This window comes from Schistocerca piceifrons, chromosome 10 (assembly GCF_021461385.2).
Source record: "Schistocerca piceifrons isolate TAMUIC-IGC-003096 chromosome 10, iqSchPice1.1, whole genome shotgun sequence".
NCBI lineage: Eukaryota > Metazoa > Arthropoda > Insecta > Orthoptera > Acrididae > Schistocerca > Schistocerca piceifrons.
The window spans coordinates 85,149,232-85,166,364 of record NC_060147.1 but is presented as its reverse complement, the minus strand read 5'-3'; the positions used below and the strand labels follow the sequence as shown (position 1 = coordinate 85,166,364).

The 17,133-nt window shown below is 42.8% G+C and overlaps 1 protein-coding gene across 1 annotated transcript in view; it reads right to left on the bottom strand.

Annotated features, from left to right (window-relative positions):
• LOC124718788 (probable cytochrome P450 304a1) overlaps positions 1-17,133 on the bottom strand; it is a 125,287-nt gene that overhangs the window by 53,883 nt on the left and 54,271 nt on the right. The window contains exons 3-5 of the mRNA XM_047244396.1: positions 11,416-11,579; positions 6,374-6,658; positions 234-351 (exon numbers count right to left, since the gene is read on the bottom strand). Of these exons, the coding sequence (XP_047100352.1) occupies positions 234-351; positions 6,374-6,658; positions 11,416-11,579 (567 nt within the window). The remainder of the gene's footprint in view (positions 1-233; positions 352-6,373; positions 6,659-11,415; positions 11,580-17,133) is intronic.

Below are 17,133 nucleotides of genomic sequence, written 5' to 3'. Positions count from 1 at the left end.
CAGATTGGTACTTACCATAAGGAAGACACGTTAAGTCGCAGACAGGCAGAATTAAAAGACATGTATGCTTCGTTATGGTAAATAGCAATCTGTCTGTTCCTACATTGTTGATATTTCTATCTGGAATTTTCACGTTCTCTCAACTTCTATGTATTTTTAAACAAGTGAGCTAATAAACTACTATTTGTTGAGATGTCACCAAGCAGCATTATATCAAAACTGACCCAACTTACAGGTAAACATTGTCGGTTCTCCAGTTTTCCCCCGTTCCCCAATTTCCCGGAGGTAGGAGTCAATGAAGTCCCGCATGTAGTCATCGGAGTAAGTCTGCTTGTGCTCTTCGATATGTTGCTGCATAAAAATGAAACATACAAATTACACATACGCCATAATGAGAAAAATGGTAAAATAAAACACAGGCTCCGTCAGATGACAAAATATCGCAGATATGGAGCCAAAAATAAATATTCAGATATACTGAACAAACTAGTGATTCAACAATGGATAATTATTACCTGCTTTTAAATAAAAGTCTGTTAGAGGAATGAATATTCCACTCTGCACTGGAATGTGCTTTGTTTTGCAAGTTCCTAGCAGTTTGAAACTGTGTGCTTGGCCAGAAGTCAAATACAGAAGCTTGTCTTCCCGGCTGAGCGATCCAGGTACTACTCACTACTGTAAATAAAGTCGTGATGGGGAATTGTGTGTTGGCTCAGAGTCATTACCCGCAAAAGGCAAGGTTGCAGGTTCTAATCCCAGGTTGGGATACAGTTTTGGTATGCTAGAGAGTTTCAAATGTTAGTTAGCCACTCAAACACATCACCAAAGTTCTCTTTTAAAGGATTTTTTTTAAAATTAAGATTTCGAGTTTCAAGTAAAGCACTGAAGTTATCCTGAGATGTTTGCTATGCTCATAGCTGCCAACGTTGAGAAGAGATTGTCAGTAATCATGTAACAGATAAGGAAGGAGATCGGCGCCCCCCCCCCCCCCCCCCCCCCCAACGTCCTGGAGAATTTTAACATTAGAAGCGTTATTTAGGCCTTTAAACATTATATATCAGACATTTCTCGACCCTAAATATAGAACATAATTTAGTTAATCATATATTTATTTTTGTTACCATATTAAAACTAGTTCAAATTGTAAATGGTTGTCACTACACTTTTCCTTACATCTACACTACTGGCCATTAAAATTGCTGCACCAAAAAGAAACGCAGATGATAAACGGATATTCATTGGACAAATATATTATACTAGAACTGACATGTCATTACATTTTCACGCAATTTGGGTGCATAGATCCTGAGAAATCAATACCCAGAACAACCACCTCTGGCCGTAATAACGGCCTTGATACGCTTGGTAATTCAGTCAGAGCTTGGATGGCGTGTACAGGTACAGCTGCCCATACAGCTTCAACACGATGCCACAGTTCATCAAGAGTAGTGACTGGCGTATTGTGACGAGCCAGTTGCTCGGCCAACATTGACCAGACGTTGACAATTGGTGAGAGATCTGGAGAATGTGCTGGCCAAGGCAGCAGTCGAACACTTTTTGTATCCAGAAAAGCCCGTACACGACCTGCAACATGCGGTCGTGCATTATCCTGCTAAAATGTAGGGTTTCGCAGGAATCGAATGAAGGGTAGAGGCACGGGTTGTAACACATCTGAAATGTAACGCCCACTGTTCAAAGTGCCGTCAATGCGAACAAGAGGTGACCGAGACGTGTAACCAATGGCACCCCATACCATCACGTCGGGTGACGAATACACGCTTCCAATGTGCGTTCACAGCGATGTCGCAGAACACGGATGCGACCATCATGATGCTGTAAACAGAACCTGGATTCATCCGAAAAACTGACGTTTTGCCATTCGTGCACCCAGGTTCGTCGTTGAGTACACCATCGCAGGCGCTCCTGTCTGTGATGCAGCGTCAAGGGTAACCACAGCCATGGTCTCCGAGCTAATAGTCCATGCTCCTGCAAACGTCATCGAACTGTTCGTGCAGATGGTTGTTGTCTTGCAAACGTCCCCATCTGTTGAATCAGGGATCGAGACGTGGCTGGACGATCCGTTATAGCCATGCGGATAAGATCCTGTCGTCTCGACCGCTAGTGATACGAAGCCGTTGGGATCCAGCACGGCGTTCCGTACTACCGTCCTGAACCCACCGATTCCATATTCTGCTAACAGTCATTGGATCTCGACCAACGCGAGCAGCAATGTCGCGATACGATAAACCGCAATCGCGATAGGCTACAATCCGACCTTTAGCAAAGTCGGAAACGTGATGGTACGCATTTCTCCTTACACGAGGCATCACAACAGTGTTTCACCAGGCAACGCCGTTCAACTGCTGTTTGTGTATGAGAAATTGGTTGCAAACTTTCCTCATGTCAGCACGTTGTAGGTGTCGCCACCGACGCCAACCTTGTGTGAATGCTCTGAAAAGCTAATCATTTGCGTATCACAGCATCTTCTTCCTGTCGGTTAAATTTCGCGTTTGTAGCACGTCATCTTCGTGGTGTAACAATTTTAATGGCCAGTAGTGTAAATACAAGTTTTCTGTCAGGAACCAAATCAGAAGAAGAGCATGCAAAATAAGTATCCGAGAACCTTTTCCTAAAGGAACTTTAAAATCGCCAGTACCGTCACTCATTTTCCAGCAGGCATTCATGGAACGATTCTGATTCACCCATGTTTGATCAAGGTAATACACTGTAGAACTGCCTCCTTCTCTTGTATAGTGCATCTTTATAACGGACATGCTTCGTGCTGCTTCTATGTCACTTCTTTCAATTAAAAACTCTCTTCCTAAAATGTTAAAACCAACGTACTTAAAATTCCTTCCATGACGAAGCGCTACATTTGAATCCACTTTGCCCATGAATAACTGTAATAAGTTTTTCTGATGTTGGGTATTACCTTCTTATATACATTTTAAACATGGAGCACTTTAAAACATCGTTTTCAAAACCATCTGTTTGTGTTACAACCTTCTTGCGATTTCGATGATTTTCAGGTGGCATGAAAACAAAATTTCCTGAGTTTTTTACAGCTCGCACACTTTTGTTCACCATCCTGTGTACGGCTCCGATACTTTTGTTTACTATTCTCTGTACAGTTCTCTTGCCGACACGTGCTTCTGCAGTTCGTTCTCGAGTCTTGATATGTCAAAAATAGAAGTATCGGTTTCAGATTCAAATTTGAAGTTATAAATGCGGGACGTAAACCACCTCGACTGCTTGTGAGGCATCTACATCTACACGATGACTCTGCAATTCACAATTAAATGCCTGGCAGAGCGTTCATAGAACCACCTTCAAGCTATTTCTCTACCGTTCCCCTCTCGAACAGCGCGCAGGAAACACGAACATTCGTATCCTTCCTTGCGAACTCTATTTTATCTTATTTTATTGTGATGAACATTCCTCCATACGTAGGTGAGCGCCAAAAAAGTATTTTCACACTCTGAGGAGGAAGTTGGCGACTCAGATTTCATGAGAAAATCTTGGCCACAACGAAAAACGCCATTGTTTTGCCACTCCAATTCGCGTGTCATATCCGTGGCAGTCTCTCCCTTAGTTTTCGAAAATACAAAACGAGCTGCCCTTCTTTGAACTTTTTCGATCAATTCTATCTGCCGTGGACCCCACTCCTGACAGTAATCCTCCAGAAGAAGGCGGAAAACCACAATGTAAGTAAGTAGTCTCTTTAGAGGACCTGCTGCATTTTCTAAGTGTTCTACCAGTAAATCGCAGTCTTTGGTTTGCTTTCTACACAACGTTATCCATGTGATAGTTGCATTTTAAATTATTCTTAATTGTAATCCCTAAGCGTTTCGTTGAGTTTAAAGCCTTTAGAATCGTGTGTTTTATCCTGTAAACCGAATTTAGCGGATTCCTTTTACTGATTATGCGGATGACTTCAGACTTTTCATTATTTAGAGTCAATTGCCACTTTTGTCACCGCACTGATATCTTCTCTAAGTGGTTTTCTAATTTGTTTTAATCTCCGGCGACTTTATTAGACGGTAAATCACAGCATCATCTGCAAACAGTCTAAGAGGGCTTTTCAGATTGTCTCCTAAATCGTTTATTAGATCAGCAACAAGGAGCGCCTACAACACTTCCTCGCAAATGCCAGATATTGCTTCTGTCACTTCTGTTTTACTGGATGATTTTCCGTCGGTTACTACATACATACATCTGACAGGAAATCACGACACCTGTCGCACGACTAAGACGATACTCCATAGGCACGCAATTAATTAAAGTTGCTTGTGAGGAACTTCACGTTTATTGCCGTCACATGACATTTTGATTTGGAACTCACACTAAAACGTTTGCAGACACACATACACGGCTACAAGAAAGTAACATCGACATCAGAATGAATAATTCGGTCGCTCTGTGAATGAAACTGCGTTGTTGCAAGATAAGGCAACAGCGCAGCACATGGGAGGGAGATCTTCGCAGTCCAGTCTGTAACTCGCGGCTAGCCGCTCGGAAAGAGAATGAATGCTATTGGCTACTAGCAGTTAATGGTGGGGGACGCGCAGAACGGCTGAAAACAGGGCCACCTTCCAACATGACACATACTATAGCCGCAAACAATGTTGTGAAGAATGCCGCAGAACGTGTTTCGAACTCAGTGTAAATACGCATTTAGTATTTGGAGGCAGGTTTACTATCTATAAAACATTCTAGTGGCATATGATTAACGAAATGTGAAAAGTATCTTTTTCGACTTTTTAAAAACATCGATTAAAAATGTCTATTTCTGTAATTTTTTAGTGACTTCTTGTGAATTTGTAATTAAGGTTATGAATTCCATAATAATGACAATTTACGGTCAGTCCGTAGTAGTTGGCAGCCATGTATGTTTACTACTGTAGGCATCTGCGACTATAGTCTGATTAAAATTATTTGATAGTTGACACCTTACGTGCTGGACTAATTTCCTCCAATCACAGCTCTCAACTTCAACTGCGAACCATTTGCTGTTCAGAACTGTCACGACAGTTGGTCACTTCACTTCCACTTCCTTGTTCGGCATTCTTTCTTGATGTGTTTGGATTCCGACTAATGGGTCTGGCACTTTATTTCGTATTTCATCACACATGATAACTACACCAAACACAACATACACACACACACACAACAATGCTAATTAAATACATACTTTTCATATACAGAACTAATCAGACATTATTGGATACTTCCTCACAAGACGTGATAGAGCGTTTCATACACAGTTATGATAATCACAGAGCTCAGCTTACATTAGATAAGCTTTTCACGTAATTGCGTAAAGCCAAATTGTTGAAGGCTGCAGCTCATCATTCTGACTGCAGCGCCACAGTGCTAATTAGTATAAGCACTACATGCAGTGCCGGCCGGTGTGGCCGAGCGGTTCTAGGCGCTTCAGCCTGGAACCGCGCGACCGCTACGGTCGCAGGTTCGAATCCTGCCTCGGGCATGGTTGTGTGTGATGTCCTTAGGTTAGTTAGGTTTAAGTAGTTCTAAGTTCTAGGGGACTGATGACCTGAGATGTTAAGTCCCATAGTGCTCAGAGCCATTTGAACCATTTTTGAACTTCATGCAGTGTTGTGGCATAGCTCAGTTAACTTGGTAACCTGAAGTGCAGCGGGTTGTAGGTCCGAATCTCGTCAACTATGGCGATTTTTTATTTCTATATTTAATCAAAAGAGTTTGATTATTATTTATATTCAGTTACTTGGTTTAAATGTAATTTTTTATTCTTAATTCTGTGCCACAACATTTTAATCTTTATACTAACGTTTTATTTACTACTTTTCTTCCTATGATTCTTTTTTCCTTTGGAATCTACCTGTGTCGCCTATAATCTGCAGCCATGTGCCAACGAGCACTGATTATTGGTTGGTATCTTAGCAGTTTGTGTAGCTAGTGTGATAATAGGCCCAGGTAACCAATGACAGCGAGAAATTACAATTTGCTTTTCGTGCTGAAACTGAATTTTTCCTGTCTTGAGTTTGTCCTAGAGGCTAGCTTTAATCGCCATGAACAAAGCGATGTTAGTGCTGCTGAAGATTGTTGACCACCGTTTTCTACCTAGGTTGTGGTTAACTTAGGACTTGAGTTTAAGTTCAGGGCTACAAAACTCGTCTGTTGCAGTTTAGTCACTGTTCTCTTAAATTCAGCTACACTTCAAGAGCATTTGTGAAGTGACCCACCATGTTTGTGTGTCACCTAAACTGTGCGGTTGCCGGCAACCGATGTGGCAACACTGTAGCAGCATGTGGGAAACGTCAGCTCTCAAGTAATTTTAACGGACTGTAATGTGCAGTTTGGGTAAACTGCCCCTAGGAGAAGCCGTGCTCACCTCCAGGAAAAGGCGCATCTTCTCGGAGCCCTGGATATTGTCCTTGTAGCCGGAGAGTCGCGGTGCCAGCCACGCCAGCCAGGGATGGAGTGTGAGGAAGCCTCCCGTGGCATCACTGGATCTCTGGAACTGCATCGCTGCGTGCCCCAGATGGCGCACCGTAGCATCTGCGGAGCGCGGCAACCGCGCACCCGTGTACACGGACAACAGCGCGTTCACGAAGACTGGCAAAAGGACGTCCGGCAGCAGCACGCTAAGCGCTCCTGACGACGGCCGCACCACCCCCTGCCGAAACATCACAGAGCGTCACTTGTATAATCGTGGGAGACACGCCCAGATTGTTTTTCCTGATAGTAACACACATAAGAAAGACTTACCTGGGCATGTAACATTAGCTGACATGGTCATGCTGTGCTGGTACTTCGAACAGCCGAAAGCAAAGGGAAACTACAGCCGTTACTTTTCTTTGCAGCTCTACTGTATGGCTTAATGATTCTGGAGGTAAAATAGTCCCCATTCATATCTCTCGTCGAGGGCTACTCAAGAGGGTTTCATAGAAAAAAGATACCAAAAACTGTAATTCTACCTGAAATTTTGTTATTTAAGCAACCATCTGAATGCTGCATTAGCGTCATGTGTAGGTGCCTTCTGACATACAGCTTCTAATAAAGCTGCTAGCAGTTGGTGTCATTAACCTAAAGTCACGTTAATGAGAGCAACAACAACTATCAACAGATATGACTGCACCTGGCTGGACACCCAGGAATGATAGACTCTGCTATCAACTTTATTAGAAGGTGTATGTCAGAAGGGGCCTGAAGAGGATGCTTATGAAGCATCGAAACTGATTGCTTGACTAATAAAATTCTTATGAAGAGTTATGGCTGTTGGTATCCTTTGTCTATGTGTTACCGATCAGCCACAGTTCCACATCCACATCTTTAAGATGGATCTACAAAAACTACTCAGGAAGATGTCATCATCAGGAAAACTAGAACTCAACAGGTCGGAGTGTGGAATGTTACCTTAATTGGGTAAGTTTCGAGAACATACCTTCACTGAGGAGTCAAGCAGTATATTGCTCCCTCCTACGTATATCTCGCGAAGAGACCATGAGTATAAAATCAGATAGATTAGAGCCCACACAGAGGCATACTGACAATCCTTCTTTCCACGAACGAGCCTGGAATAGAAGGGAGAACCGATAGAGGTACTCAAGGTACCCTCCGCCACACACCGTCAGGTGGTTTGCGGAGTATGGGTGTAGATGTAGGTGTAGATTGGAGAATTTGTAGAGGGAAACAGGTTAAAGTTAGATGTAGTGGGAATTAGTGAAGTGCAGTAGCAGGAAGAACAAAACTTCAACTTGGGTCAGTACAGGGTTATCAACATAAAACCTAATAGAGGTCATATAGGAGCAGGCTTAATCATGAATAAGAAAACAGAAATGCGGATAAGCTCTATGAACAGCGTAGTGAGTGAATTATTGCAGCGAAAACATACATGAAGCCAACTCCTTTCATAGCAGTACAAGTTTATATGCCAGCTAACTCTGAAGATGAAGATGAGATTGAAAGAATGTATGAAGAGGTAAAGGAAATTATTTAGATTGAGATGGAAATTTAATTGTGATGGGAGACTAGAATTCCATAGTAGGAAAAGGAGGAGAAACGAACATTTTAGGAGGACATGGACTGCGGGAAAGGAATTAGAGAGAAATCGCCTGCTATAATATTTTGCAAGGCATAGTTTAATCGTAAATAACATGTGCTTAAAGAATCATGACAGAAGGCTGTACACATGGAAGAAACCTGGAGATACCGGAAGGTTCCAGATTGATTATATAATGGTAAGATAAGAGACTTTGAAACCACGGCAGATGTGGACTCTGACCATAATTTACTGCTTATGAACTACAGAGACTGGAAGAGGGTATGAATTTAAGGAGATGTGCCTTTGATGGACTGAAGGAAAGAGATATTATTGAATGCTTATGAAGGAGCATTAGGAAACGTTTGACTGAAACAAAGAAAGGAAGTACAGCAGAAGATGAACACAGCTTTTAGAGATGAGATAGTGGAGGTAGCAGATGATCATATAGGTAAAAAGACAAGGCCTAGTAGAAACATCTGGACAAAACAGAAGATATTAAATTTAACTGATGAAAGGAGAAAATATAAAAATGAAGCAGGCGAAAGGGAATACAGATGTAAAAAAAAAAAGGGATTGGCAGAAAGTGAAAAATCGCTAAGCAGGGATGCTAGAGGGCAAATGCAAGGCTGTAGAAGCATGCATAACCAGGGGAAAGATAGATGCCACCTTTGGGAACTAAACTGTACATGCCTGTGACTGCGGAATGAGAGACCCTTGGAGAAAAGAGAAGCAACTCTATGAATATCAAGAGCTCAGATGGAAAGCCAGTACTAAGCAAAGAAGGTAAAGTTGAAAGGTGGAAAGGATATACATTACTGTTTTTTAAAAAAAATGAAACACTCAGAAGCACTGGTCTGCAACACTTGGGTGGCGTGCATGTAGGGACAACAGCGCCCTCTTTTGTGTGACCGGGCAGATAAGTGTTATGCAACACTCATTCGGTGAGCAGTCATCATACAACATGAAAGCATTTAAGCAAGTGCTACTATTCTTCGTCGACAGCACAGCATGGAATTTCGGCTAGTGAGAACATTCAAATGGGGCAGAATGATTGATGTGTGGAAGGTGGATCTGTTGTTCAGTAACATTGTGACTCATACATGGCATGCAGCTTCAATAGTGTGGTGTCTATGGAATCACTGGAGATAAGAGGGCAGTACACAGCGACGAAAGGGTACTGGATAAGATAATGTGACCACAGGGCGAGAGACGGCCGCCATCTCGTTCTCCTGACTGTAAAGGATAGAACTGATTTGTGCACGGTGTTGACACCATGTTGGGATGCGGCAACAGGTGTGGACATGCCTGCGTCGAATGTTCGACGTCGTCTTCTGTGGGTGGGACTGGTGGCACGCATGCCATTGTGTTGGCTTCCATTGACCAGAACTCACCAATGCCGCAGACTGCAATGGGCACTGAAGAAAAGTTCTTTGTCGGAGGAGACTATCAAGAGTCTTAATTCTTACTGTGCTGTACCACATAGATTATATGGCCTCCCTAACGTCCATAAAGAGGCTGTCCCAATGAGGCCTATTGTTTCTAATATTGGTGCTCCGACATATCGTGTAGCAAAACATCTTGCTAGTTTGTTGAGCCCACTAGTAGGTAGGTGTGAACACCACATTAAGAACTCTGCAGATTTCTTACGTCGATTGCAGGGACTGCGTTAGAATGACTCTGATATTTTAGTCAGTTTTGATGTGGTTTCTCTTTTCACTCGCGTTCCTCTCTCTGATTGAGGTTAAGTTTGGTGTCGAGTTAACAAATTTGTTTTAACATGTGCTGACTTCTACGTACTTTGTATTCAATGGTCAGTACTATGAACAGACTGATGGAGCTGCAATGGGAAGCCCCGTTGTCACCTATTGTGGCCAATTTGTTTATGGAAGGCTTTGAGGAACGTGCATTGGAGTCAGCGACCTTGAAACCTCCGTGTTTTTATGTATGTAGACGATAATGGTTCAAATGGCTCTGAGCACTATGCGACTTAACTTCTGAGGTCATCAGTCGCCTAGAACTTAGAACTAATTAAACCTAAGGGCATCACACACATCCATGCCCGAGGCAGGATTCGAACCTGCGACCGCAGCAGTCGCTCGGTTCCAGACTGTAGCGCCTAGAACCGCACGGCCACTCCGGCCGGCTGTAGACGATACTTTTGTTGTTTGGCCTCATGGTAGTGAGAATTTAAACGGGTTTTTGGAACACCTGAATTCAACCCACCGAAATATTCATTTTACTATGGAGTTGGAAAAGAATGGATGCCTTCCCTTCCTTGATGTGTTGGTCAGAAGGAAGACTGATGGTACGTTGGGACATTCTGTTTATAGGAAGCCTACTCACACTGACTTGTATTTGCGAACTGATAGTTGTCAACATCCAGCTCTGAGTGAAGGAGTACTTCGCACCTTGGTTCACAGGGCCCACTTTATTTCAGACCCTGAAAGTTTGGCAGCTTGAGCTATCACATCTCGAAGTTACCTTTCGTCAGAACGGTTATAGTGAGAGGCAGATCAAACGTGCGTTGCGCTATCAGCCTTCTGTGCAACGGGGGAGTGACGATAGCAACGAAGTGGCACCTAAGTCTACGGCCTTTTTGCCTTACGCAGGAAGCATTTCCAACAGGATTGGCTGTATTTTGCGGAAATATGATGTGAAATGTGTTTTTCGACCACCATATAAGATTAAGGACCTGTTCGCATCCTTAAAAGATGATCTTGGTGTGCGTAAGGCTGGTGTCTATCGTATTCCTTGCAATTGTGGCATGTCATATATTGGTCAGACAATCAGGACTGTGGAAGACCGGTGTGTTGAACATAAGCGTCACACACGCTTACAACAGCCCAGTAAATCCGCTATTGCAGAACGTTGCCTTGACACAGGTCATCCTGTAGAATACAACAACACGGAGAGTCTGACTTGCACGTCCAGCTATTGGGAAGCTGTTGAAATCTGCTTGGAATCAGGCTCTCTCTCTCATCTAAAAACAGAGGTACAGAATTAGTGCTACCTCACCTGCTGATTAATAGTCACTTTCGATGTTTCTGATGTTGGTTATCTTTGGTTGTGTGTTGACTACAGTTACTTGTGCTGTGTGTGGTATCTTCCTTGTTTCTCCTCTGTGAACCGAGGAATTAAATTCCCTAGCACATTGCTTCTTCCTTGCAGTTGTCCCTTGAGAATGGCAGGGTGTGCTCCTGTCGAAATATCGGCGGTGGTTGACGACGTCACCCGGCAGCAAACTCGTAAGTTATTTGAACATTCAATTCGCCGGGAAAAGTTAAGGTCCAACTTGAAATACTTTGGGCTTCAACTAGAGTCGTAGCAGATGGGCCCAGCTGAGTAGCTGGGCAGCTAGACAGGCAGACATCCAGTATAGACAGACGCACCTGGTCCTCGCGGCCCCCGCGGATCAGCTCCACCAAGTCTCGCAGCTCTGCCGCGATCTCCGCCTCCAGCCTCTCAGAGCGGCGGCCGAACCCGAAGTCCCGCATGTTCCTCAGCGAGAAGCGCTTCTGCTCCAGCCAGTGGGGGCCCTCCGTGAAGAAGATGCCTGCGGAAGAACAACAGGCGTATGTGTAGACTGATTCCTGCAGGCTAGTTGGTACACATTCGTTCTCAGTAAAAAGAAAAGGTCTTTGCACACTTTAGGCGGATGGTTTCGATTCATAAAAGACATTTCAGTTACAAGAATCGAACAGCACGAGAAGAAAGAAGTAGCCGAGAAGGTAGAGAGCCACGGTCATACCCTAACCCCAACGTTATTCAAGCTGTATGACCAAAGAGTAACAGAAACCACATAGAAATTTGGAAAGAGTAAATTTCAGGAACAAGAAGTTAAAACTTTGAGATTTCTATGACATTGTAATTAGATCAGAGACGGGAAAGGAGCTGGAAGTAACTTGAACGGACTGCGATTGTGTCCTGAAAACAAGTTGAGACGAATAGCAACAGAAGTAAAGCAATTAGACCCGCACCTCGGGGAATACGAGGGAGGTTTTAGAAAGGGTAGATCATGTTCGGAACAAATACTAAACCTCAAAAACATCATGGCATACCAAAAATCAAGGGCAAAGACATACGTAATCTCCTACAGTTATTTCAAAAAAGCATATGATTCGATTGATAGAGAATCTCTATTGTCAGTCCTGGAAGAAATGGGTTTGGATAAGAAAACAACTAATATTATAAAAGCGACCCTTACAAATACATTTTCGAAAGTTAAATTTATGGGCGAGTTATCGGAACCCGTTGAAATAAAAACGGTAGTGCGACAGGGGGATGGGCCCTCACCGTTGCTATTCAATTGTGCGCTTGAGAAAGTAGTCAGAGAATGGAACACAAATATTAAGAGTGGTATAAGACTGGGTTGCAAAAAGAAGAACCTTAAAGTAAATTGCATTGCTTTTACAGATGATATGGCCCTGTTTGCTGAAACAATGGAAGAAGCACGGGAGCAAATCCTTGAGCTAAAGAAACAAGCAGCTAAAATAGGTCTTCACATCTCCTTTGAAAAATCTAAGATATTGACAAACATCAGGCACTCATGTGAATACCTCAAAGTTCAAGAACAGAAGATTGAAATAGTAAAAGAATTCAAATATCTCGGAGAATGGATTAGTTGGAATGCTGGGGAAAGCAAAGCAATGGAATCCAGAAAAAATAAACTAGAATTGGCCTTCCAACTAACAAAAAATACATACAACAAAAAATCCCTTTCATGGGGGTCCAAAATTACACATTACATTAATCCAGAAGCACTGTATGCAGCAGAAACACTAAACAGAAATTTCAAATGCCAAATGGAGAAACTTGAGCTAAAGGAAAGAAAAATTTTAAGAAAAATCATAGGACCAAAATTTCAAGACAACAAGATTACATATATCAAAAATGAAACTCTCTACAAGAAAATTGAAAAACTTTCAAATACTACGCGAAAAAGAAGAATAAATTTTTATGGTCATCTTCTCAGAATGAATTCCAACAGATTAATCAAACAAATCTTTGACTTTTTCCGTAACTGCAAAACGAAAACCAACTGGTTTAAAGAAACTGAGAAAGACCTAGTAGAATTAAAGATTTCAGAAAATTCACTTATTGATCGAACAGCTAAATTAATTACTAAAGATGAAAACATAAGGTTACAATACAAGTCTACATAAAATCCAAACCCTTCATCTCAGAAGAAGAGAGGAAAAGAAGATCAGAAAGAATGAAGAAATACTGGGCCCTAAGAAAAGAACAACGCGCAAAGAAATGACTGATCCAGCGTACCCCAAAGAGGGTGCAACGAAAGAAGAAGAAGAAATATAATTGACTCAAATGAGGTGATGTTCAGTGAAACAGTTTAGTAAATGAGACAGTGAAAGTCATACATGAATCTCGTTATTATTAATACACTCTAAGACAATAAACGACGGCCCCTAAAGAAGGAATTATCCAAATGGGATGGAAATTGGTAGATGTACATGTACTGAAAAACAAATGATTACAGTTCCAGAAAAAAAAGGATAACTTATTCAAGAGAAAGAGTTCCACAAACTGAGCAAGTCAGTAATGCGTTTATCCACCTCTGGACCCAAACAAGCAGTTATTCGGCTTGGCGCTGATTGAAAGAGTTGCCGGATGTCCTCCCGAGGGATATCGTCCCAAATTCTGTCCAGCTGGGGCGCTAGATCGTCAAAATCCCGAGGTGGCTTGAGGACCCTGCTCATAATGCTCCAAACATTCTCAACTGAGGAGAGATCCGGCGATCTTGCTGGTCAAGATACTGTTTGACAAGTGCGAAGACGACAAGTACAAGCTCTTGCCATGTGCAGCTGGGCATTGTCTTGTTGAAATGTAAGCCCATGATATCTTGCCATGCAGGGTAACAAAACGGGATGTAGTTTATCGTAGACATACCACTGAGCTGCATGGTTACTGCGGGTGACAACTGAAGGGTCCTGCTATGAAAAGAAATGGAACTTGAGAGACCATCGCTACTGACTTTCAGGCCGTATGGTGAGCGAAAGTCAGGTTGGTATCACACTGCTGTCTGGTGTGTTTCCAGGCATGACTTTGACCTGGAATCGTATTCACTATAGGACAGTTCTGTTTAGCGATGAGTACCACTGGGAACTGAGCCCCGATGACCAGCGAAGGCTTGTGTGGAGACCTCCCAGAGAGACCCAACTTCGGCCTGGAATCGTATTCACTGTAGGAGAGTTCTCTTCAGTGATGTGTCCCGCTGGGAACTGAGCCCCGATGAGCAGCAAAGGCGTGTGTGGAGACCTCCCAGAGAGACACGACTTCGGCCTGGAATCGTATTCACTGCAGGAGAGTGCTCTTCAGTGATGAGTCCCCCTGGGAACTGAGCCCCGATGAGCAGTGAAGATGGGTGTGGAGACCTCCCAGAGAGACACGACTTTGGCCTGGAATTGTATTCACTGTAGGGGAGTTCTCTTCAACGATGAGTCCCGCTGGGAACTGAGCCCCGATGAGCAGTGAAGACATGTGTGGAGACCTCCCTGAGAGCGGTGAGATACGACCCTAACTATCGCCTGCCGTATGGCCCAACAACCAGGAGTGATGGTCTGTGGTGCCATTTCTTTTAATAGAAGGACCCCTTTGATTGTCATTCGCGGCACACATGCGGCACAGCGGTACATCGACGATATTCTATGCTCCGTATTGTTTCCCTTCGTGGTAAGCCATCCTGGGCTTACATTTCAGCAATTAAATGCCCACCTGCACGCGGTGAGAGTTTCTACTGCTTGTCTTCATGCTTGCCAAACATTACCTTGGTTATCAAGATCCGTGGATCTCTATCTAACTGACAATATTTTGAGCGTTATGGCTGGAGCTCTTCAACCAGCTCAGGATTTTGACGATTTAATACGCTAGCGGGACACAATGTAGCACGATATCCCTCAGAAGGAAAACCAACAACACTGTCGATCAATGCCAAGCCGAATAACTGCTTGCATAAGGGTCAGAGTTGGACGAACGTTATTGTCTTGCTCAATTTGTGAAGCTCTTTCTCTTGAAGAAATCACCCATTTTTTCTGAAACTATAATCATTTGTTTGTCTGCATATGTACATCTATTAGAAGTATATGTTGTTGTTGTTGGTGTGGTCTTCAGTCCTGAGACTGGTTTGATGCAGCTCTCAATGCTACTCTATCCTGTGCAAGCTTCTTCATCTCGCAGTACCTACTGCAGCCTACATCCTTCTGAATCTGCTTAGTGTATTCATCTCTTGGTCTCCCTCTGCGATTTTTACCCTCCACGCTGCCCTCCAGTACTAAATTGGTGATCCCTTGATGCCTCAGAACATGTCCTACCAACCGATCCCTTCTTCTAGTCAAATTGTTCCACAAACTCTTCCCCAATTCTATTCAATACCTTCTCATTAGTTACGTGATCTACCCATCTAATCTTCATCATTCTTCGGTAGCACCACATTTCGAAAGCTTCTATTCTCTTCTTGTCCAAACTATTTATCGTCCATGTTTCACTTCCATACATGGCTACACTCCATATGAATACTTTCAGAAACGACTTCCTGACACTTAAATCAATACTCGATGTTAACAAATTTCTCTTCTTCAGAAACGCTTTCCTTGCCATTGCCAGTCTACATTTTATATCCTCTCTACTTCGACCATCATCAGTTATTTTGCTCCCCAAATAGCAAAACTCCTTTACTACTTTCAGTGTCTCATTTCCTAATCTAATTCCCTCAGCATCACCCGACTTAATTCGACTGCATTCCAATATCCTTGTTTTGCTTTTGTTGATGTTCATATTATATCCCGCCTTTCAAGACACTGTCCATTCCGTTCAACTACTCTTCCAAGTCCTTTGCCGTCTCTGACAGAATTACAATGTCATCGACGAACCTCAAAGTTTTAATTTCTTCTCCATGGATTTTAATACCTACTTTGAACTTTTCTTTTGTTTCCTTTATTGCTTGCTCAATATACAGATTGAATAGCATCGGGGAGAGGCTACAACCCTGCCTCACTCCTTTCCCAACCATTGCTTCCCTTTCATGTCCCTCGGCTCTTATAACTGCCATCTGGTTTCTGTACAAATTGTAAATAGCCTTTCCCTCTTTGTATTTTATCCCTGCCACCTTCAGAATTTGAAAGAGAGTATTCCAGTCAATATTTTCAAAAGCTTTCTCTAAGTCTACAAATGCTAGAAACTTAGGTCTGCCTTTCCTTAATCTTTCTTCTAAGATAAGTCGTAGGGTCAGTATTGCCTCACGTGGTCCAACATTTCTACGGAATCCAAATTGATCTTCCCCGAGGTCGGCTTCTAGCAATTTTTCCATTCGTCTGTAAAGAATTCGTGTTAGTATTTTGCAGCTGTGGCTTATTAAACTGATTGTTCGGTAATTTTCACATCTGTCAACACCTGCTTTCTTTGGGATTGGAATTATTATATTCTTCTTGAAATCTGAGGGAATTTCGCGTGTCTCACACATCTTGCTCACCAGATGGTAGAGTTTTGTCAGGACTCTCCCAAGGCTGTCAGTAGTTCTAATGGAATGTTGTCTACTCCCGGGGCCTTGTTTCGACGAAATACACGTTTCAGTGCTCTGTCGAACTCTTTGCGGAGTATCGTATCTCCCATTTCATATTCATCTATATCCTCCTCCATTTCCATAATATTGACCTCAATAACATCGCCCCTGTATAGATCCTCTATATACTCCTTCCACCTTTCTGCTTTCCCTTCATTGCTTAGAACTGGGTTTCCGTCTGAGCTCTTGATATTCATACAAGTTGTTCTCTTTTCTCCAAAGGTCTCTTTAATTTTCCTGTAGGCAGTATATATCTTACCCCTAGTGAGATAAGCCTCTACATCCTGACATTTGTCCTCTAGCCATCCCTGCTTAGCCATATTGCACTTCCTGTCGATCTCATTTTTGAGACGTTTGTATTCCTTTTAGCCTGCTTCATTTATTGCATTTTTGTATTTTCTCCTTTCATCAATTAATTTCAGTACCTCTTCTGTTACCCATGGACTGCTACTAGCCCTGGTCTTTTTACCTACTTGATCCTCTGCGGCCTTCACTACTTCATCCCTCAAAGCTACCCATTCTTCTTCTGCTGTAT